The following is a 24,767-nucleotide window of genomic DNA, read 5'->3' on the forward strand; positions in this document are numbered from 1 at the left end:
TATCCTGAATACTTCAGTATAATTATAATTCTGTACAAATTTGTCACCTGGCTTCACCGACTGAAGCATGTTGATAGGTGTTGATTTATCAAAGGGAAGCATTGTAATGATGAAGTCTTGATGCCAGCCAAACCATTGTATACATGCATACAAGAACAGCCAAGCTGTGAAAATGGTGTGGTCTGGGTGAAAAAAGTTGTGAACAAACACTAAACCTAAAATTAACAATACAATTGCTTAAAAGATTTAAAAGTGAAAAACAATCAAGACCAGCAAATGTAGTGTGCAAATTGTTCCAAGTTACTGCTCCATGATAATAAAAACCATTAATTTTTTCCCACTGATTGTCAGGATGCTTGAACAGTGTTGTTGCATCCTGTATATGCTTCTGCATAGATGCCTCAAATATCCTGAACAAAATTTTTTATACCAGGACAGCAGCCATTCCATCAAAAAGTTAAACACAGAAATGCCTTGTAAAAAAAGCGGGAGTGTAAACATTCCACAGATTTAGCTAGATAGTGAAGTAGCTGAAACTGTCCATACAGCATCACAATAATATAGGCAAAACAAAAGGCTGGTATAGCTGAGACAATGCAAAGCATACAACCTTGCATCTAATCCTTTTCATCACATAACTGACATGCAAGTTTAGTACTTGTCACGCAAACAATAGCTTTACACAATGACACTGTTCTGCAAGGATAACCACAGACCTATAGGCTAGAAATGTCTAATTGCTTGTGTATTCAGACTTGAACAGTTGTAGGTTTTCACTGCAACAATGTAACTCAGTATCATCAACATAGATATTAATTTCAGCATGATCCACATTAATATTGTTGATAAGTCATTCACAAATAAATACGGAAAACAGTAAAGGGCCTATAGCTAATATCAAGCCTTGATGCAAACTGAAACCTGGGATCTACTACATTTAACTATTTGTTGTGTGCCACATGAATAACTTTTAAACTATTGCATGAGCATCACTTACAGCACAATAGTGAGCCAACTTGTCTAACAAAATACTATGATTCACAGTTAAATACTTGCAAAAAGCCAGAAACAACAGATTTTTGTGTATCTATGTCTTTATACCAAAAATCAACAACATATAAAAGCACATTGTAGATGGTCGAAAACCAAGTCACATTAATGATATTAAGAAAATGAGAAACTATAACATGTTCTACCTCACAACGATGAGTATTGATTAAAATGTGTTGCACTGAGTTATTTACTCTTGGTATTGCATAGAATGGGTTGGGCAGTACTGGCATTTTCTACTCACGATTATTGCAGTGAAGTGGCCATGCGATAAAAGCCAATAATTGCGATTATTGCCATTTATGTACTACTACCAGAACTTTACATTCAAAGAGTTGGTGGAAATTATTGCAGCAGAGATTGCTGTCAGACCTTCAGTGCTAGGTTCTAGGTCCAGAGTTCTAGTGCTCTATCACTCCCTGTCATTGTAAGTAAGTAAAGCACCAGCAATAATAAAGGCTTTTTAGCACAGTTTCTCACTGAACAATTATGCAGAAAATGCATTAACGGTATTGTGGTAATTTCAAAATAATTGCAGTATTGCACATGATAATATTGCGAACAGGCAATAATATTGAAATATTGCCCAACCCTAATAGAATGCAGATTTTTTGAGGACTTCTAATAGAACACATGCACACGTAGAATGTTCTAGAACAATCTAGTGGTAGATCAATGAAATTATAGACAATTACAAATAAGCAGTATTAAGTAGAAAGTTAGCCGATTAGAATCAACAACATAACTCTATAATTCTTCAAATCATCTAAAAGCACTGCTATGTACACACCAATTTGCTATGTATCACTGCTATGTATCAGCCTATGTACACACCAATTTTTCAAGTTATTCCCATACTCAGTTTAGTTACTTTGTAGCTGTGATAAAAGTTCAATCCTTTTTACATGAACAGTGGCAGATCTAAAACATCATTTCTCCAGAAAATTTTGAGATTTTAGAAGCTCTGAGATTGACTTTTAGTTGGCAATTACAATAAATCCAGTGCTTTAAATACTATAGCTAACTAAAGGGCAAAAGTTGTGATTAAGGTATAGCTTTGATTGCTCTATTAGAGTATCTCGATCGTTTGGGAGGTTTTTAAAAATATTTTATTTGAAGTGTTGCTGAGGGTTTAATAGCTATAAATGGTGTCAGTTAAGTGCAATTGCATGCATGCTACTGAAATACAGTGGTATATATTTGTATGCTATGACAAATTGTCAATACAACAATAATGAAGCAATTGTAGTTAGACTGCCACTGATTTATTATTATTATTATTAACACTTTACAGTGACCAGCACTAAAGATTAAATTTAAAAGGGGGTTTCTATCTAGATCTGCTACTGATGAATATACATTTAAAACTCAGTAGATATTTATACCAAGCCTTATAGATCCTCTTAATCGCAAATGGTTGGTGTGAAATCTGCTGTGTGACCTACCCTATCTGGTAGACAACAATGGTGTGCTTTGAAGAAGGGGCCATGGAGCTATGCATGTATGTTTCTTTTTTCCTGCCAATATCCTCAGTGTCGAGTGCTGACTTTCTTGGTTGAACAACACACTACTGTGTGTCTTGATACTAAAGTGGGCAATGCTATAGTCAAATTTAGTTCACTTTTGTTACAGCAGTGACTCAAGGTACAGTATTCAGAAGTTAAATAAAACTGTTCTGTTTATTTTATTACAGTTGTGGCAGTTACAGAGAGAGATTGTTCATTTTGCAATAGAAGCCATTTAGAAGCATCAGTTCTGAGTGAGTTCCACTCTCTATTACTCTTCCATTGGAAATTACAATGATCTTATCAGCATTGCGAACTGTTGATATTCGATGTGCTATCTTAATACAGGTACGACCCTTCTGTGCCTTCTCCAATGCTTCTTCCACCAGCTATGAACAATTAACATCAGCGTATGGGTCTACACTTGTTATTATTACCTTTTCACTCTCAGTATCCAGAGCAGAAGTAGCCTCATCCAATAGTAGTATCTTGGGATCCCTCACCAGAGCTCGTGCTATTGCAACACGTTGTTTCTGTCCTCCTGACAACTGACTGCCTTTAGGCCCAACCTTTGTTTCATAGCCCTAGTGTAATGGGAGCAGTAACAATGACATACATGCAGGCACACTGACTATTACCTGAGGTAAACCCATTATAAAATCATGCACATTAGCACATTTGGCAGCTTCTTGTACTTCTTCATCAGTCACTTCTCTAAAGTTAGCTCCATAACGGATGTTATCAGCAATGCTGGCATGAAACAAAACTGGCTCTTGTGACACCAAACCTATCTGACTACGCAGCCACTGAATGTTCAACATTCTTATATCAGTACCATCCAGTCTCTAATACGGTAGTTTAATAAAACAAGACAGTTATTGACTTGTATCACTCACCACTACTCCATTTGATGGATCATAGAATCGTTCTATTAAGGCAGTGACTGTGCTCTTACCACATCCACTGGGACCCACAATAGCCAGTGTCTGTCCTGGTAAGACTGAGAAACTGACACCTTTGAATACAGGAGTTTCAGTCCTTGTTGGATAAGTAAATGCTACTCGATCAAAAGTTATCACACCATTAGTATGATCCTATAATATCACTGATAATCACATTAGCAGTAAACAATTATAATTCATACTGGAATAACTCCCCATGTAGAGCTGGAGTCTATAATAGGTGTTCGATAGAGTAGAGAAAATGTTGACTTGACAGAAGTCCTTGCTTTAAAATAGTTAGACAATGTATGATTAAGTGTTCTAGCAATTAAAGTAGCTGTCAAAGTAGTTATTGTAGGTCTAAAACAATAATAGTATAGTAAATGTTCAGTAATGCTCTGAGAAACTTACACTAAAATATTCACAAACGTTGAGTGAAATTTGTGTTCAATGGGAACTGAGACAAGGAAAGCTCCAAATCGTACCATAATGGCAGCAATAACAAACTGGCATACTTCATTCATGCCATAGACAAGTCCAAGAGTTATGTGTAATTTTCCTAATTTACTAGAAAGAAAGAATACTATGTATGACTGGATTATATTAGATATGGTGCAACCATTAAACCAGAGCAAGCATCAAAGTACTAAGTACTTCATTTTTTGTCTGTGTGCATTAATATTTACTTAAAAGCAAAAATTCTTGATACCAACTCAAATGCTTAATAATGTAAAAGCTTGATATTTGTGTGTAGATTTCCTTTATAATAGGCTTGCTGAAGCCGTTTCACAAGTGCTTGATGAAGGGTTGCTTCAAGTATTTGAGTTAATTGCTTGCCTCATGCCTAGTAATTATAACACGCAGGATTACACAGCTACTGCTAGTTATAGGATGTATTTATTTAAACAGGCACTGCAGGCTACTAGCTTATATAATATGCTTGGGAGGGCATAGCAATTCAGAGCTTGAGGTCTTTTCTGCTAGCAGGTTTTTAGTCATTTTAAAAACCTGCTAGCAGGTATTTTAGTGGATTTTAGACCTCATTACCTACCATAGATCAAAGCATTTTATGCATGCCGTTTTCTGTAAGGGTAATTCCATTTTGAAGTTATGATCACTTTTATTACAGTAGCTACATCTGCCCTTGGGGTGTAAATTACCTGTGGGGATGTAAATTATCTCAAAATTCATGGATAATATAAATGACCATAACAAATCGCATATTCAGTCCAAGTTGTTTCATTCAACAAGACCTTTACTTTGGTACAATGTTTTAACAAGTTAATTAATGCCTCAGGGAGATAAAGACATGAATAATCAAATTTCTGTGCAAAAATGGCCACAAAGGTCATCAAGGGTCCAAATCTGTGATGGTACTACTATACGTGTCAATGCATGTGGAAAGTTTAATGGTTTTATAAAAAAGTTCACGCATGATTACTTGCTTTGTGCCACTATACTAACAGAAGAAACCTATTGGAAGCATTTCAAGTTGTACTTTTAGGCTTGATTATACATAACAGTGTTGGGGGTAATGTGTTATATGTAATGATTCAGTATGGCAGTACTGTTTGAATAGGATCCCCCACCTTACTTAGAGGCGTCTTATGTGACAAAGAATCACCTTTACAGAATAACATTAGTCCGTCTAACAGCATTAAAAACAAGAAAACACAGGCAACTGGATATAGACATTTTAAAAAATTTATAGAAACTCGAATTTTCATCTACCAGCTTGCCTGCTTGACCACAGTCGCAAGGCTGGAGGTCAAACGAAGTTTTGCAATTGGATCAGTGCCATGCCCATTAACGGATTAATAATGTTCTAACTACTCTTAACAATCTATTTACGCAATCATGATGACCACAACCCTTATTATTGGTCTATATTGCTAGCACAGTGAAAATATGAAATAGTGACATGCCCCAGTAGGTGAAAGGCTGACTCAAGTACTACAGCAGTCACCCTAATAGAACAGTCATATGTGTATAGTTGCATAATACAGTGTATAACTAAACCGAACAAACTAAAAATTATTGATTTAAAAGTGAAGTAGGGATCCAAGGAAACTCACCAATGGGATGTGCCTTTTGGGGTTCCAACGAGTGTGTGCCCTCTGCGCCTTGTCTTTTCTTTCATCTTCAATCAGGCTGCTTGTCTTCTTCTCCTTCATCCAACGAAACCATATCGAGGCATTAATTTTCCGTATCAACACTTTCTTTAAGCAGCATAATAGACGCCACAAGATTCTTTAAGGCACTTAGACTACGCTACTGTGCTACTGTACGGAGGCATAGATTATATATTCCTTACTGATATAATCTATGATGGAGGCTACTGTACAGAGGTACCGGTACTAGATAGCTTTCATGATAGGTCACAAGATCACGCCCATTCTTCATTCTACGCATTATCGATCTATCGATTGAAACCATAGAACCATGATGACACACCACTTTTATGCTAGCTGTATTTCAGTGACCACACACCTTCAAGTTGCAAGACTGACTAGATACTCTAACTATCGATTGAAATCACGCCCCTTTTGGGCAAGTGCACATCTTTGCAGGCTGACTCGAGATACTCTGATACAGCAATCACCCTAATAGAACAGTCACATGTTTATAGCTAGCTGCATGCCTTAACAAAAAACTAAACAAACTAGTATATTTAAAAATATAAATTTAAAAATGAAGTAGGAATCCAAGCGATAAAAAGTAGTGAAACAAGAGATGAACGATGGTAGCTATTACAGCATAGCTCGGTGGGAAATCCCTACATTGGCATGGTATAGCAATTAAAGACTTCCAATAAATTGCTACGAAATTAAAAAAAATAAAAAATTTGTGGAATTTTCTAGTGACTGCCTGCCTGCCTGCCTGCCTGCCTGCCTGCCTGCCTGCCTGCCTGCCTGCCTGCCTGCCTGCCTGCCTGCCTGCCTGCCTGCCTGCCTGCCTGCCTGCCTGCCTGCCTGCCTGCCTGCCTGCCTGCCTGCCTGCCTGCCTGCCTGCCTGCCTGCCTGCCTGCCTGCCTGCCTGCCTGCCTGCCTGCCTGCCTGCCTGCCTGCCTGCCTGCCTGCCTGCCTGCCTGCCTGCCTGCCTGCCTGCCTGCCTGCCTGCCTGCAAGTGTAACTTGATAACGGCTAAGGCTATGGGCTTGATTTTTTCACTGTTCAACGTTGCTTCATCCCGAGACGTGCCTTTTGGCATACTGCAGTACTTACAATGTATGCATCATGGACTTACCTTTGTCCTCCTTTGTGTCCCATTTCTTTTTGCTGACAGCCCAAGGAGCTGATTCGCGGTAGCACGATGCATAGCTTCACTGCAGTACATTTGTAAATGGGAATTGTCCGTATTTTCCATGGTGACTGGATTGATTGCAGAGGTGATTCTAATACTGTTCTTCATTTATAACGCTGTGTAACGGGCTGAACATAGCTGATAGCAAAGCATAATGGCCACTGCACTTTCGAGACAGTAATTGATAGTTTGGGTGCACGAATCGTCATATTTTCGTGGTGACTGGATTGATCGCAGAGGCGCTTCTTCTACTGTTTTCGTTTGTAGTGCCGTGTAGCAGGCTGAACATAGCTGAAAGTGAGCATAATTGCCACTGTACTTTCGAAGCAGTATTTCATAGCTGGGGTGTGCGTTCAGACGAAAACATCCTTTCTTTTGATGTGGTATGCGTAAGTTCACTAGTCATAATGTACAAGTATGAGGAAAAATTAGGAATTTTAAGTTTGATTAGGGATGATAGAAAAAAAAGTAGAGAAACAAGGGAGGTCGCTACACCTGCAGATATACTAGTGAACATTTAATCCATAATTCAGTCTTGATCTTGGGTATAGACTGAATTAGGGATTAAGTGTTCACTGGTATATCTGCAGGTGTAGGCAACCTCCCTTGTTTCCCTACTTTATTTTTCTATGATCCCTAATCAAACTTATATATATAATACTATACAGTATTACGGACATTTTGGGACCCAGAATTTTGGGCCACTTTTTACTGTAATATAGAGGTTTTCCTGTTTCAGAGGTAAAAAATGTATTAACCAGACCTGTTGGGACCAAAATTTTTGTCCTTATTATGGAGGTTTTTTCTATTGTGTCCTTAATTTGGGGAGTTTGGTAAGTGAGGTTCCACTGTATAGTAGGGACCACAAAGGAGAAGGTGTGGCCCACAAAATAGCATCACCCAATAACCAGCCTCAATTTTCCCTGACAACAATGAGGAAGTATTGGTTAGGTAAAATTAAGCCCAAACAAGCTTTCAGATCGACCCGATATGTTTTCAACTAGTTGCTACAGAATTTAAATTTATTTAATGGAATTTCTACTGACTGACTAATTGCCTGACTGACTGATGCCTTCAGACAAGCATAACTCGATAATGGTTAAGGCTAGGGGCTTGATTTTTTCACTGTTCGACATTGCTTCGGCCCAAGAGGTACATTTTGGCATACCGCAATACCAAGAGTTAATAATAGTGGAGGGAAGAGTGTCTAACACTGCATAGGCCTGTAAAAAATGATCCTGAGAAATTCAAAGGGATTCTTTCTGTAAAACTCTGTAATTTGTAGTATTCTCCATAGGTGAAGATTGTTTCAATCATCACATTTCTTTGTTCTCTCAGTGTGCAATCATCACATTACCTTGTTCTGCCTGTGTGAACATTTTACACATCTGAAGGAATCCCTTTGAATTTCTCAGGATCATTTTTTACAGGCCTATGCAGTGTTAGACACTCTCCCTCCACTATTATTAACTCTTGGCAATACGTACAATGCATTCTTCATGGACTTACTAGTGTCCTCCTTTGTGTCCCATTCATCTTTGCTGACAGCAAAGTGTCAATTTGGTGGTAGCATGTGATGGCTTCGTAACAGAAATCATTCGTATTTTTCATAGTTGCTATTTTGATTGCAGAAGTGCTTTTCGAACAGTCCTTGATTGTACTGCTGTGTATAACGGTTGAACATAGCCAACAGCGAAGCATAATGGATATTTCACTTTTCAGACGATAATTGATATAACTGGAGCGCGTGGCACCATTTCTTTTGGTATTAGATTGCAGAGATGCTTTTTGAACAGTTCTTGATTCGAAATGCTGTGCAACGGGTTGAACATAGCTGACAACGAAGCATAATGGATACTTCACTTTTCAGACAATAATTGATATAGCTGGGGTGCATGGCACCACTTCAGATGCGGTATGCGTGGGTTCACCAGTCATAATAATTATTTACAAAAAAAGTTAACAAACAAGTACACAAAAAAATTGGAATTTTCAACTAGAATAGGGACCGTAGCACATCAATAAAAAGTATTGAAACAAGCTGGAGTAGTGCACGATATTAAATCACAGTAAAACAATAAGAAGTGCTATATCTCTACTGTGCTTTCCATTATGGTATCTTGAGCACAGTAGGGATACAACACTTCTTATTGTTTTACTGTGATTTAATATCGTGCACTACTCCAGCTTGTTTTAGTACTTTTTATCAATGTGCTATGGTCCCTACTCAGGTAGAAAATTCCAAATTTTTTGTGTACTTGTATATATAAGAGTGTGTGTGTGTGTGTGCGTGTGCGTGTGCGTGTGCGTGTGCGTGTGTGTGTGTGTGTGTGTGTGGGTGTAGGTTGTATGCAATCCCACACATGCATCTTGTTGAAGTCAATTCACAGGTACTCCATGGCAGTTGTTAGCCATTAGGAGGGTATTGATATGAATGTCAAAACTGGTGACAGTGATAAAAGCTAGTTTTATATTACCTAAATAGAAATCTTTTTTTTTGCCTTGGACTCTTGTGTCACTAACGATATAACTACATAATTTAAATGATGAAATGATAATACTCATAATGTGGTCATTCATTACACATTCTGTCATGCATTATATTTACCTGTTTTTGGAAGTAAGATGGTTTGAAAACATCTGGATAAGAGTTTTCTGTAAACTAAAAGATTTTACTGTATGAATATGTACAATTGATTCAAACATGACCTGTAAAGGATAATCATGGTAAACATGTAAAGACACAATACATTACATGGTTGGACTCCTCTATTGCAAGTTTAACATTATTAAATGTGTCGATAGACAGCATTGTCTTCACTATAATAGGAACGGTTGCCAGTGGTAATAATGCTGTCATAACCAGTGATGCAGCTGAGGGTTCCAGGTAGATAAAGGCTAAAATCGTAACGACAATGAAGTTTGTTGTTGCTGCTATCATCATGCCAAGTTGAGTTCCCACCAGCTGCATAAGTAATGGGATAAACAATAACACAACTACTTGTGCATACTGGCTTACATTTTCTATTAGAGAAGTGTCAACACTTAGTCTAGAGACAAGAGCTCCAGTCCAATTGTACTTTAGATCAAACCATCCAATTTCCTTATGCAAACATCACGTGAAGACATTAAGATCAATAAGATCTCTGGTAAACACATGAACTGTTACAGCATAAAATTCCAACAGAGCTCACATATTTGGATAAGTGCGTGAAATGAATGCATGCAAGCTTACAGGGTGAATCTATAGTACATGAGCATTGTGGGAAGTTGAAAAGCAGCTACAAACATTCTGGAGGACATTAAAAATTAATATCACTAAGTCAGATATACCTATAGTTGTCATACAGTGGGCCTTTAGTTCTCTGAACCCCAGTGATATCAGGCTAATAGTGGTAAAGGTGTCCTGATAAGCAAATTGCAGAGCTCTGTTGAAGTACTCTAGCACAACAGTATATTTATTCAAACAGACAGTCATTTCCATTTTGGTTAAATGAGGGTATATATGAATAAACAAGTATCAGAGAACTGGAGTCTACTGTACTGTATATTGTAAATATGTGATTAAAATATTGCTCCTCAGATTTAAATCTTTGCAGAAAGATTTATAAAGTTTTACAAACCATTGCTACAGGCCTACAGCTATACTACAAATACAACATAGACAAAAATAATTACTAGTATATTTTTAAATTTTAATTTAAACCTTCTCACCGCTAAATTTCCAATTTACTAGTTCTAAATTACAAACCACACAATATAATCCTATATATCATACAGTACAATAGTACAGTACAGTAGGGATGATGAAGTGTGGGCGTGGTCCACGAAGAAAAATCTACCAAAAATCATCTTCAGAAATCCTTCACGGCCACTTCACAGTATTGGTCAGGTATAAACAAGCCCAAATGTGTCTTCAGGACAACCCGAAACGTTTCCGACAAGGTGCTACGAAATTTAAAAATAATATATTATTTTAGTGAATTTTCTACAGCCTCGCTGCCTGCCTGCCTGATGCGTTCAGTAAAGTGTAGCGGAAAACTGGCTACAGCTACAGCCTTGCTTCTTTGGCGGAAATGCTTCAAATTTTGTGGTGAAAAAATCTTTCACAATATTAAATACCTACGATGTGTGCGCTACTGTCTTACTGTTTTATCTTTGATCCTTCTTTATCGTGGCCATCTCTCATGGGTACGGCTTCAATCAAAGCACACACACCACAGTGCCCCAACATATTGGAATAAACGTAGTGAGCACGTGATTTTAATGTTGGGATACACCTCGGGATATGCTGCTACCTGCTGGTTGAGAAACTACAGGCGTAAGGATTAGAGTGTTTGCTTTGGCTCGAAGGTGGTTTCTTTTCCGAGTTTAAAAACCGGGTGTATATAGCGGCTCTCTACAGACTTTATGGGTAGCTTTCCCAGAGCACTTTTCAGGTGTACTACAACTGAAAAACACCATAGTAGGCCTCATAGGCCCGCGTATCTCGTCGTCTAGAAAGTGGGAGTGACCCATACTTATGCGAACTAAAAGTAAGAGCAGCCCTGAGGCTTTGTTGAGGGAATTAGTGGAAAATAATACTGTAGACATACTATAAAACAGTTGAAAAGATACTTCTGTGGGTAATGTGTTGTTTAAAGCGGTTTGTTAAAATTACGCATCCTTAGGAATGTTTAGCTGCATATTTCGGGAATTGCAGATTATATTCATGAATTACTAAATACAGTTATTCAATAAAGTTTACAAAAAAGTACACAAATAAGTGTAAGAAAAAATTAGGACTTTTCCATATGAGTAGGGACTGCAGCAATAAAAAGCACTGAAACAAGCCGCTGAGACAAAACACAACTGAATGATTACATTTTAATCCCTACTTTAGCCTGCTATGACGTATGGTTAAAGTTACTAGGGATTAAAATGCAATCATTCAGCTGTGTTTTGTCTCAGCGGCTTGTTTCAGTGCTTTTTATTGCTGCAGTCCCTACTCATATGGAAAATTCCTAATTTTTTCTTACACTTGTATATATATATATATCAATACTTACTATGGAACAAGGATTTTGATTATGGAGCTTTTGTTTACACAATGGCAACCGCAGGCCCGTTATGTTATAGTTACAGCACCACCGTGTGTGTGTACGGAAATACAGCATGAGGGTGTGTGTTGAGAGGCTAATACAGCACAAGGAGAAGCAGAGTGCTGTATTTTCCTTAAGACACCCCCCAAAGTGCTGTATTTTTCGTACACACAAGCATAGGCATTGCTTTAAGTGTTATATTGTACTTCCTGGGCATCTGGCTTGGAGCAACTTTCTCTAGTATTCAAACCGCTGCGATTTTTGGTGATCAGGATATAAGTAAGTGTTTATGTAATCTATTTCTAGTCGTAGAATGAACTAATAGGATTAGTTTGGTCAGTTTTATTGATTTACAACATCATGCACATGATCAATCATGCTGTCTTTGTGGAGTCGTGTTTAAATAACTTCGTGATCAGATGATCAGTAAGTATTTATACAATCTATTTCTATCCGTAAAACGAACTGGTAGGATTAGTTTGGCTGATTTTAGTTATTTATAGCGTCACACATGTGTTGTTTTTGTAACATTCCTTAAATTCTCCGCATAACTGTACTGCATTTTCCCAAGTTTGCTGTATTTGTCACGAACTGAACTGATTATCAAGACACACGGTAGTGTGTTGTGCGGCCCAAGAAGCCAGCGCGTAACACCCGTGAGTATATTGACAAGAAGAAAGAAAACGCAATTTTCGCACCTCCGTAGCTCTGTGCTGCCTTGATGAAACAAGACGATTTTTGCTGTGGACACTCCCTCCACCACATTCCAAATTAGAGCGAAATCTCTTCAAGCGTTCCCGAGATATGTGACTTCAAAAATTGGCTTAGTTTCTTCGTTTTTTTTTCCTTCTTATTTTTCTTCCTCTTTTCGCACACTTACAAAAACTGCTATAAAACGCGAACGCTATAACTGATTTCCTTGAAATTTGGCACATAGAAGGGGGGTATAAAGGCGCATCTCTGTACCAACTTTGGCTAGGATACGATAAACAGGAAAAGAGTTATGATCGATTATTCACGAAAATTAACATCAATATGTTGTCACACCTACAGGGTAAACCGCTTATGGGAAGAAGCTGAAAATCGGTGGGTGAATAGGTTAACTATTGAACCTCAAATCTTTTGTGGTTTGAAAGAAATCGAGCTAAAAACCAGGAAGATACAACGAAAAAAACCAACAGTGTGTAACAATTATGCAATCGAGATTAGCTAATAAAAAACGACTACTTGCCACGCCTACCAGATAAACCGCTAGGGCGAATGCTTTGAAAATCGCTGTATAGAAGGAGCAATCATCTTAGAAAGGCTCTTCAATGGTGTAGAAGAATCAGACTTAAAGCCACGGAGTTATAACACGAAATTCAACTTGGTGCAGCAAGTGCGAAATCGAGATACTCTAATAGAGCAGTCATCCTAATAGAGCAGTCACCCTGAAGAGAATTGAAGAGATCAGGTAGGAAAAAGTAACCTGTATAGAGATCAGCTAGAAACAAGTCACCCTGTAGAGAGATCAGCTACAAACAATTCACCCTGTAGAGAGATCAGCTAGAAAACTTTACCTTATAGGGAGCTCATGCAACTATGGAAAGGGATAGTTCAGCTAGAAGAAATCACCTTGTAGAGTTCAGCTACAAAGAAATTACCATGTAGAGAGTTAAACTACAAACAAATTGCCCTGTAGAGAGATCAATAGAATAAGTTACCTTGTAGAGAGTTCAGCTACAAAGAAACCATCATGTAGAGAGTTTAGCTGCAAACAAATCACCTGTAGAGAGTTAAGCTACAAACAAATCTCCCTGTAGAAAGATCAGCCAGAAGAAGTTTCCTTGTAGAGAGTTTAGCTACAAACAAATCACCCTGTAGAGAGATCAGCTAGAAGAAGTCACCTTGCAGAGAGTTCAGTTACAAAGAAACCACCATGTAGAAAGTTCAGCTACAAACTAGTGACCTTGTAGAGACATCAGCTAAAAGAAGTTACCTTATAGAGAGTTCAGCTACAGAGAAACTATCATGTAGAGAGTTCAGCTGCAAACAAAATCACATGTAGAGAGTTCAGCTACAAGCAAATCTCCCTGTAGAGAGATCAGCTAGAAGGAGTCACCTTGTAGAGAGTTCAGTTACAAAGAAGCCATCGTGTAGACATCAGCTAAAAGAAATTACCTTGTAGAGAGTTCAGCTACAAAGAAACAGAGTTCAGCTGCAAACAAATCACCTGTAGAGAGTTCAGCTACAAACAAATTTCCCTGTAGAGAAATCAGCTAGAAGAAGTTACCTTGTAGAGAGCTCAGCTACAAAGAAACCATCATGTAGAGAGTTCAGCTGCAAACAAATCACCTGTAGAGAGTTCAGCTACAAACAAATCTCCCTGTAGAGAGATCAGTTTCCTTGTAGAGAGTTCAGCTACAAACAAATCACCCTGTAGAAAGATCAGCTAGAAGGAGTCACCTTGTAGAGAGTTCAGTTACAAAGAAACCATCATGTAGAGAGTTCAACTACAAACTAGTGACCTTGTAGAGACATCAGCTAAAATAAATTACCTTGTAGAGAGTTCAGCTACAAAGAAACCATCATGTAGAGAGTTCAGCTGCAAACAAATCACCTGTAGAGAGTTCAGCTACAAACAAATCTCCCTGTAGAGAGATCAGCTAGAAGAAGTTACCTTGTGGAGAGTTCAGCTTCAAAGAAACCATCATGTAGAGAGTTCAACTGCAAACAAATCACCTGTAGAGAGTTCAGTTACAAACAAATCTCCCTGTAGAGAGATCAGCTAGAAGAAGTTTCCTTGTAGAGAGTTCAGCTACAAACAAATCACCTTCTAGAAAGATCAGCTAGAAGAAGTCACTTTGTAGAGAGTTCAGTTACAAAGAAACCACCATATAGAGAGTTCAGCTACAAACTAGTGACCTTGTAGAGACATCAGTTACCTTGTAGAGAGTTCTGCTACAAAGAAACCATCATGTAGAGAATTCAGCTGCAAACAAATCACCTGTAGAGAGTTCAGCTACAAACAAATCTCCCTGTAGAAAGATCAGCTAGAAGAAGTCACCTTGTAGAGAGTTCAGCTACAAAGAACCATCACGTAGAGAGTTCAGTTGCAAACAAATCTCCCTGTAGAAAGATCAGCTAGAAGAAGTTACCTTGTAGAGATTCAGCTACAAAGAACCATCATGTAGAGAGTTCAGCTGCAAACAAATCACCTGTAGAGAGTTAAGCTACAAACAAATCTCCCTGTAGAGAGATCAGCTAGAAGAAGTTACCTTGTGGAGAGTTCAGCTACAAAGAAACCATTCTGTAAAGAGCTCAGCTGCAAACAAATCACCTATACAGAATTCAGTTACAAACAGATCACCCTGTAGAGAGATCAGCTAGAAGAAGTTATCTTGTAGATTGTTCAGCTACAAACAAATCACCCTGTAGAGAGATCAGCTAGAAGAAGTTACCTTGTAGAGAGTTCAGCTACAAAGAAACCATCATGTAGAGAGTTCAGTTGCAAACAAATCACCTGTAGAGAGTTCAGCTACAAATCAATCTCCCTGTAGAGAGATCAGCTAGAAGAAGTTTCCTTGTAGAGAGTTCAGCCACAAACAAATCACCCTGTAGAAAGATCAGCTAGAAGAAGTTACCTTGTAGAGAGTTCAGCTACAAAGAAACCATTCTGTAAAGAGCTCAGCTGCAAACAAATCACTTATACAGAATTCAGCTACAAACAAATCACCTTGTAGAGAGATCAGCTAGAAGAAGTTACCTTGTAGAGAGTTCAGCTACAAAGAAACCATCATTTAGAGAATTCAGCTTCAAACAAATCATCTGTAGAGAGATCAGCTAGAAGAAGTTACCTTGTAGAGAGTTCAGCTACAAAGAAACCATTATTTAGAGAATTCAGCTACAAACAAATCTCCCTGTAGAGAGATCAGCTAGAAGAAGTTACCGAGTTCAGCTACAAACAAATCACCCTGTAGAAAGATCAGCTAGAAGAAGTCACCTTGTAGGGAGTTCAGTTACAAAGAAACCACCATGTAGAGTGTTCAGCTACAAACTAGTGACCTTGTAGAGACATCAGCTAGAAAAATTACCTTGTAGAGAGTTCAGCTACAAAGAAACCATTCTGTAAAGAGCTCAGCTGCAAACAAATCACCTGTACAGAATTCAGCTACAAACAGATCACCCTGTAGAGAGATCAGCTAGAAGAAATTACCTTGTAGATAGTTCAGCTACAAACAAATCACTCTGTAGAAAGATCAGCTAGAAGAAGTCACCTTGTAGGGAGTTCAGTTACAAAGAAACCACCATGTAGAGTGTTCAGCTACAAACTAGTGACCTTGTAGAGACATCAGCTAGAAAAATTACCTTGTAGAGAGTTCAGCTACAAAGAAACCATTCTGTAAAGAGCTCAGCTGCAAACAAATCACCTGTACAGAATTCAGCTACAAACAGATCACCCTGTAGAGAGATCAGCTAGAAGAAATTACCTTGTAGATAGTTCAGCTACAAACAAATCACTCTGTAGAAAGATCAGTTAGAAGAAGTTACCTTGTAGAGAGTTCAGCTACAAAGAAACCATTCTGTAAAGAGCTCAGCTGCAAACAAATCACCTGTACAGAATTCAGCTACAAACAAATCACCCTGTAGAGAGATCAGCTAGAAGAACTTACCTTGTAGATAGTTCAGCTACAAACAAATCACCCTGTAGAAAGATCGGTTAGAAGAAGTTACCTCATAGAGAGTTCAGCTACAAAGAAACTATTCTGTAAAGAGCTCAGCTGCAAACAAATCGCCTGTACAGAATTTAGCTACAAACAAATCACCCTGTAGAGAGATCAGCTAGAAGAAGTTATCTTGTAGATAGTTCAGCTACAAACAAATCACCCTGTAGAGAGATCAGCTAGAAGATGTTACCTTGTAGATAGTTCAGCTACAAACAAATCACCCTGTAGAAAGATCAGCTAGAAGAAGTCACCTTGTAGAGAGTTCAGCTACAAACAAACCACCATGTAGAGAGTTCAGCTAGAAGAAGTTACCTTGTAGAGAGTTCAGCTACAAAGAAACCATTCTGTAAAGAGCTCAGCTGCAAACAAATCACCTGTACAGAATTCAGCTACAAACAAATCACCCTGTAGAGAGATCAGCTAGAAGAAGTTACCTTGTAGAATCGTTCAACTACGAACAATTCCCCCTGTAGAGAGAGCAGCTAGAAGAAGTCACCTTGTAGAGTGTTCAGTTACAAAGAAACCACCATGGAGATTTCTGTAATAAATATATGTATTATATATATAATTTGTACATTTACTGATAAAATATTTAAAGTACATCTGCTTCATCTTTTCTTCTTCCTGTGGTAAAGAAAAAAAGATAGGTTATAAAAGTCCCAAAGCCGGCCATAGGGGTATACAAATACAAAAAGAAATGAAATCTAACCCAAAACAGCCAAGCTGTAAAAAAAGTGTGCGGCCCTCAAAAAGGCTATGGTGAAAAAAGATGTGAAATCCAAGGTGGCGGCCAAGAAATGGCTGTGATGGTAGGTTAATGGTAAAAATTTTAATAATGACAATTCAGGTGAATTTTGTGCCAAGACCAAGCGGCACAAAAATTCAACAGAATTGTCGTTATTAAAATTTTTACCATTAACCTACCATCACAGCCATTTCTTGGCCGCCACCTTGGATTTCACATCTTTTTTCACCATAGCCTTTTTGAGGGCCGCACACTTTTTTTTACAGCTTGGCTGTTTTGGATTAGATTATACTTTAATCTAATTATGTAATCTTACATCATGTAACACTACGTATTATATCTAATATGTCATTACTCAGTATTGTATAAATATGTTGGTTGGTCATTAAAATTTACTTGAGAGAAAAGTTTAAAGTAAGAAGTGGTTCATTCTTCGTTGCTCATCTTCTCCGCGACACAGTTTATTGGCGTAGTGAGCAGGGTATATCGAGTTTCGGGTTACTGAGCGAAGATGTCTGGGCCAATTCGTAAGCTACTGCACTTGGACCCACGAAGGCTCGATTACAAGGATATTTGGAGGACGTGGAGAAGTTTCTTGTCTCGTCTATTAATGAAGAAGACATGGAAGACAAAGGAGGCGACTATAGAGGAGTATGTAGAACATATTAATAAAAATGTTACTATTCTAGAAAGATGTGACCGCGAGTGGGGCATACTACTGAGCAAATTGAAAGCAGAGGAAAAGGTCACGGAGGAAAAGGAGCATGCACGAGTAGCAGAAGGTACAGAAGGGTACATTGAAACATTAATGAATGCTGGTGAGACTATAGCTCGTTTTAAAGGAAGATTAAACGCGTAAAGTGTAAATTCGAGCTGAGCCAGCAAAGGGTAATTCTTATTCTTATTAGTACTTTACAGTGTCCAGCACTGAAGGTCTGACGCTTAACCCACCTGTCCTAAACCCTTCTCCGTTTGACCAGTCTAACGCCCACTCTAATCTCTCAAGTCAAAGTGTTTTAGATGGCAGCCTAAGTCAAGGCAATAGTGTTAGGGTCAATTTACCTAAAATACAGCTGCCTTGTTTTGATGGGAACATTCAGCAATGGACTGAATTTTGGGAAATGTTTACTACATCTGTGGATCAACAAATTTGTCCAAGGTGTCAAAGTTTACTTATCTTAAGGGTGTTTAAGAGGTACTGCAGCAGCAGCCATTTCTGGTATAGCAGTTACAAATGATAATTATGATTTAGCAGTCACTCTGTTAAAGGAAAGGTTTGGAAGAGTGGATTTTATCATTGAATCCTTATATATTAAGCCGCAAGGTCTTCCAAGGTCAGTTAATAAATTTACAGAAATCCGTAATACACAAGAACAAATAGAAAAGATATTGAGGCAATTAGAACTACAAGGGGAGGTTGTTAACAATCAAATAATGCTAATCCAACTAGTTTTGTTAAAATTTCCACTTGAAGTGGTTACCAAGTTGGAAGAATCTAAGCCACCCACTGAAAAGTGGAACATGGAGAATTTGAGAAAGGCAATTTTACAGTACATAAGAGTGCAAGAAAATGTTTTTCGTTATACTTATAACACCAAGGGTCAGCTACAAGTACAAGGTGACAACAATAAAAGTTGAGGTATAGGGCAAGGGTCTGTTTATTATCCCACTTACAAGGAGAAAGGTTACCAATCTCAGACCACCCCAGCAGAAGTGTTTGCTAGTTTCAGTGGCAAAGGGAATAGTCAGAGGGTAATGCGACCTTGTATATTTTGTGATGGTGACCATTATAATGATCAGTGTGATAAATATGCCACGCGTGTGGCTAGGAAAAGGAAATTAAATGAAAAGAAGCGTTGTTTAATTTATCTGCCTGAAACCTGGTCATGTTTTGAAGAGCTGTCCTAATCTCCATAAGCGATGTTGTGACCATTGTGGGAAAAGAGGTTACCATAACTGCTGTTTATGTCCAGAAAAGTTCTGTGGTGATGATACTAATAATGATTCCTTTTGTGTCACACATTCTGATAATGTTACTAGTATAGGAGATGCTACTTTGACAGCTGCTGGCAAGGTGCCACTGCAGTCTACAAGTGCTACACAGTGTGCCGGTCAGCAGATACTCAGTTTACTCAATCTTTACTAGCAGCTGGTGAACAAGTATTGCTACAAACTACAATTGTTCCAGTACAGAGCTCAGATGGAAGGATTTTTATTAATGCTAGAGTGTTGTTAGACAGTGTCAGTCAAAGAACTTTTATGACTGTCAAACTGGCACAAAAACTGAAGCTGTACTGTGAGTATGAGGAACATCTATCTGTGTCCACATTTGGTGCTGACAAAACAAGAGAGGTAGATACATATGCTGTAAACTTTAAAGTAAAGGCAAAGGATGGTTCATATTTGTCACTTTCAGCCAATGTGCTGAATCAAATTACAAGTAGTCTACAAAGAAGTCTACTGTCTCAGAGAGATCTGGAGTTTTTAAAATTGATACCTAGTAACCAGTTAGCTGATAATATCCCTATTGAAGCAGAGTTGACATTCTGATTGGATCAGATTTTTTCTGGGGCATTGTTGGTGGCAATAAGATGACTTTGCTCTCTGGTATGTTCATGTTGTCATCCAAATTTGGATATATTGTCACAGGCAAATGTAGCAATAGTATTCTACACAAAACAATAGTGGTCATCATACCTTATTTGTGTCTGCTGGTGTTAGGCAAGATTTGTGTTGTTTGACGGATACCCACGGTATGGGTAAGTCAAACAATAAAGGGCGATACTATATTGCCTGGCCATGGAAACAAGAGAATGTTTGTTTACCTGATAACTACACACTTGCTGTAAAACATATGAAGTCACTTGTGAATCGTTTTTAACTTGATCCTGAGTTATTACAGAAATACATTGTTATATTACGCCATCAGTTAGAGAAAGGAATGATTGAAAGAGTTGATAATTCTACCTTGACTAACACAAGGAAATATTACCTACCTCACCATCCTGTGTTGACCCCTTCGAAGGCTACAACAAAGATCCGTATAGTTTATGATGGTTCGGCAAAATGTAGAGTGCTTCAAGTAGTTTGAATGACTGTCTACACTGTGGTCCTATAATCTTACCTGATTTGGTTGGACTCCTGATGAGATTTAGGCTTCAGTGGATTGTTATTTTAGCAGACATAGAGAAAGCCTTTCTTCAAATTGCTATTCAAGATGATGAACATGACGCTACCAGGTTTCTGTGGTTGAAAGATGTGAATAAGCCTATTGTGAATGATGATAACATAGAAGTGTATCGTTTCTGTAGAGTGCCATTTGGACCCTTTTTTATTGGGTGCCACATTGAAATACCATCTTCAAAAGGAAGGGATACCACTAGCCCTGAATATCATGAATAATATATATGTGGACAATGTCTTGCTTGGGACCAAGTCTAGTAAACAAGCTTTTGAAATTTATCAAGAGGCAAAAGCTATTTTCCAAAGAACTCAATGAACCTTTGCGAGTGGTACTCAAACTCGCATGAATTCTTGAGACTACTTCCAGCTGACGAAGTATCCCTGGTTAAAGATGACAAGGTTAAAGTGTTTGGATTGTCATGGGACAGAACTAAAGATGTGATTAACATTGCTGGTACAACTGATAATATTGTAACAAAAAGAAGTGTATTAAATGTTGTAGCAAAAATTTTTGACCCACTTGGTCTCATTACACCGGTTACTTATCATGGGAAAGTGTTTTTACGGGGACTGTGGAAGATAGATAAATTGTCATGGGATTGTCCTCTACCTGAGAATCTTGTTAAAAATTGGAAGCTAATTTGTGAAATGTTTTTAAATATTCCTTGTTTAGATATTCCACATTTTGTGGGAATAAAGGATGGAGGAACCCATCAGTTGTTAGTATTTTGTGATGCATCACTTGTGTGTTATGCTACAGCAGTTTATCTGAGAATCACTGATGGTAGTATTGTTCGTACAAATCTAGTGTTTTCGAAAATGCGACTAGTTCCTACTGGGAAGGGAAAATCAGTTTAAAAAGCTTACAATACTTCATTTAGAGTTGATGGCAGTCTTAATAGGAGTCAGAACTGCTAACTTTGTACAACATGAGCTGAGAATTACCATATCTGAAAAAATACTGTGGACTGACTCACAGTGCATGTTGAAGACTACAAAGCCATTATCAGTTTTTGTTGAGAATCGTATAAAGGAAATAAAGATGAGCAGAGAATTTAAATTTCGATACGTTGCTTCTGGTCAAAATCCTGCTGATTTGGCTACTCAAGGTTTGTCAGTTATTGAGCTTAATCATAGTTCATTGTGGTGGCGTGGTTAGAGAGTAATTGTATCTTCTGGCCAGTCTGGAATCTGCCTGAGATAACTCCAGAAAACTTGGAAGAAATCAGAAAATCTACTTCTTCAACTGAAGTTACTATTATGGCTGGAGCTGATGGGAAATGTGATAGAGATGTGTTCCTCTTTGGAATGGACAAGCCACGTTATTCATCTCTGCGGAAATTGTTACAAGCTTCAGTTTACATTCTCAGATTTATTAAGATAAAGGTGTGGAACAAGTTACGAGAAGAAACTAGAAGAAAACATCAAAGGTTTCATTTATTGTCCATCCCATTCAGAGTTAGTGGATACCGATCCTATTATATTTCGTGAAATTAAGTTAGTATCACTTTTGTGGATTTACACTCTTCAACATTATCATTTTAAGACAGTTTTTATTGCTATTAAACAGAAAAGACGCCACTGTTTACAGATACAGCTTGGTTTACAATTGGATGAGTTTGAGATTTTACGATGCCATGGGAGGTATGCTTATGCTGATATCAATGAAGAAACAAAATGTCCAAAGTTGTTACCTCGTGGAAGTTGTTTTACAAGATTGTTAACTTTGGAAGTACATGGACGTCTAGTTCATGGAGGAGTATCTCATACTCTTAATCAACTAAGACAGGAGTACTGGATCCCTCATGGAAGGGTAGAAGTTAAACGTGTATTGTATCAATGTGTGGTTTGTTACTTTTCCAACTAGGCACATAACTGTACTGTATTTACCCAATTAGCTGCACAACTGTTCTGTATGACTCATACAGTACAGTTATGCAGCTAATTAGTACTGTATGGACAATACAGTACGCGGCATCACTTTGATCCTCTCATGCAAAGTACAATATATAACATTAACGTGCAAAAATCAACCCGAGTGAAACTAGAGAAAAATCTCACCACTCATCAGTCTAGTACCGTTTATAATAACACAGTAAACATCACTAACTTATTGACAGTTGAAGCAATTATCTCCAATTTCAGACGTTTGAGCAAGTGCGCAGCGCATATATGCACAAAGCCACTAATTGAGGCATACAAAAGTAGCAACACACCATCTCCTTACTGTTTTTCTTCATTAGTAGTGCCACTATCACTTCAAATAATCGTCCATAATACTTATTATTGACCATCAGAAAGTGTGCGATGATGTAACCTTATGCAATAGTGTATGAGGGACCAGTTATCCCTGTTCTCGCTCACTTAATACTAATTAAAACCGTCATATGGCGGTTGTGGCAGTGAGTGGATTAATTAAAAATGAAGTAGGGACTCAAGTGATAAAAAGTAGCAAAACAAGGAAAGAGAATGATGGTATTACTGACAGCATAGCTCTGCGAGAAAGTCCCTACAATGGCATGTTATGACAATTATTTTGTTCAATGCTAAAGTAAATTTTTATGCTGTAATATCATCGTTCATCTATTGTTTCACCACTTTTCATTGTTTGGATCCCTTTTTGTTTAGTTAATTGTTGTAGCATTACAGCATACACATGATACTGTTCTATTAGGGTGACTAGTATCTTGAGTCCCCATAACCAAGAGGCATGGTCACTATTAGTGATGCACCAATAAGAGGTTTTGCTGATTATCAGATTAGGGATATTGATATGGGGTGGTTTCTCAACACCACCACCTTCCATAACACTACTGGCCAGGAGTCACCATGAATGACATTTGTAGTATTGACAGTTTTCTCCAAGGACTCCTCTATTTCAGCAGCATGAAGCTCTTCTCTTAGCTTAGTCACTCGGTCCTGGACCTGCTGCAGGGAATCACCAGACTTTGATCCTAATGTGCTGATTCGGCTCCCTGTAATTCTGACATGGTCAGAGAGTTTGTTGTTTCCACTAGCTGATTATGACTGCTGTTGCAGCTGCCTTCCTAAGTACTTCTACTCTTCAGGGGACAGTTCTTGGTATAATGGCCCATACCATTACACTGGAAACATCTCTGATTGTTATTGCCATGAACAGACTTGTCATCAGCTTTCTTGTGACCAATTGAAGGAACCCTAGGGTTTGGCTTGTAGTATCCCTTGAACTGTTTGGAGTCACTAGCACATCCACAAAGATCCCATAGCTTAGCCTCCTCAAAACTGGCCTTAACTAATAATTGCTCAAAACTACTTTCCACTCCTGCCACTTTAGAACGAAGAGTAGGTAGTAAACCTGCTGTGAACTGATAAGCCAACACCAAGAGTAAATAATAGAGTACTCTTGCCAACACCGAGCGACCAAATTCTTCTGCCCCTAGGATAAGCCTTATAGAACAACTTGCACAATTCTTGGGCATACTGATCCACGGTTTCCTTATCGCCCTGCTTGCGCTGGTGAAAAAGGTTACTGTGTACAGCCTGGATCCTGACTGGTGTAAATCTGGTCAGTAACTGTGCCTTCAAAGCTTCATAGTTTCCCTCTGGTCTGGTGAGCAGGTGTTGAATTTCTAGATGCAAATTGTCCAGCTGTGTGCACAACGCTACTGTAGTGCTCATTATAATTGTCTTGATGCAATTAACAGTCATTCCAGCTCTTTTCAATTCTTCCCACTTCTTCTTCAAACTCCTGCTCTTTTCCACCGGTTGGCTTTTCTGCGGTCCAATGGAGTTTCCTTCAGTTAAACAGCCTTTCTTCCTTCATTTTTCTTTCCTCTCCCTGGAAAAGCCTTTAATTGTAACAACCCGGGTGGACGCTAACACAATGGCTGTCAAGAGCTGTTTCACAGTCACTATGCAACAGACGGCAACAGTATCATCACATGATTCAAAACAATACACACAGAGTTCTAAATAGAGAGCATAGTTCTAATTAAGGTGCTCCTTTGTCCTAAGATACAACAATAAATAAAATATGAGCCAATACAATTAAGGTGAGTTACTTGGGGCACATTACATATTAGAGTATTTTGTTACCTGTCTGTTCTATTAGAGTATATCGATCTGTACTTTGCAATCAGCAAAACCTGCTACAGTCATTGCTGTAGTGGCCACATAGTGCTTACACTGGCCTTGTACTTTTCCTTCTTTTTCTCAGCTATCTTCTCTTTGTTTTCCATGTAGTGCTTTAATTTGGTTGTTGCTTTTCCTTCATT

General features: G+C 38.3%; 2 protein-coding genes across 2 annotated transcripts in view; one reads left to right on the plus strand and one right to left on the minus strand.

Annotated features, from left to right (window-relative positions):
• Positions 1-24,767, plus strand: part of LOC136237997 (uncharacterized) — a 294,291-nt gene that overhangs the window by 129,639 nt on the left and 139,885 nt on the right. The gene's annotated exons all lie outside the window — the stretch shown is intronic.
• Positions 2,652-24,767, minus strand: part of LOC136237994 (ATP-dependent translocase ABCB1-like) — a 50,764-nt gene continuing 28,648 nt past the window's right edge. The window contains exons 16-24 of the mRNA XM_066028294.1: positions 9,819-9,902; positions 9,555-9,764; positions 9,408-9,508; positions 3,908-4,063; positions 3,700-3,856; positions 3,452-3,649; positions 3,194-3,400; positions 2,993-3,139; positions 2,652-2,944 (exon numbers count right to left, since the gene is read on the minus strand). Of these exons, the coding sequence (XP_065884366.1) occupies positions 2,753-2,944; positions 2,993-3,139; positions 3,194-3,400; positions 3,452-3,649; positions 3,700-3,856; positions 3,908-4,063; positions 9,408-9,508; positions 9,555-9,764; positions 9,819-9,902 (1,452 nt within the window). The 3' untranslated portion in view covers positions 2,652-2,752. The remainder of the gene's footprint in view (positions 2,945-2,992; positions 3,140-3,193; positions 3,401-3,451; positions 3,650-3,699; positions 3,857-3,907; positions 4,064-9,407; positions 9,509-9,554; positions 9,765-9,818; positions 9,903-24,767) is intronic.

The sequence above is a fragment of the Dysidea avara genome, chromosome 11 (assembly GCF_963678975.1).
Source record: "Dysidea avara chromosome 11, odDysAvar1.4, whole genome shotgun sequence".
NCBI lineage: Eukaryota > Metazoa > Porifera > Demospongiae > Dictyoceratida > Dysideidae > Dysidea > Dysidea avara.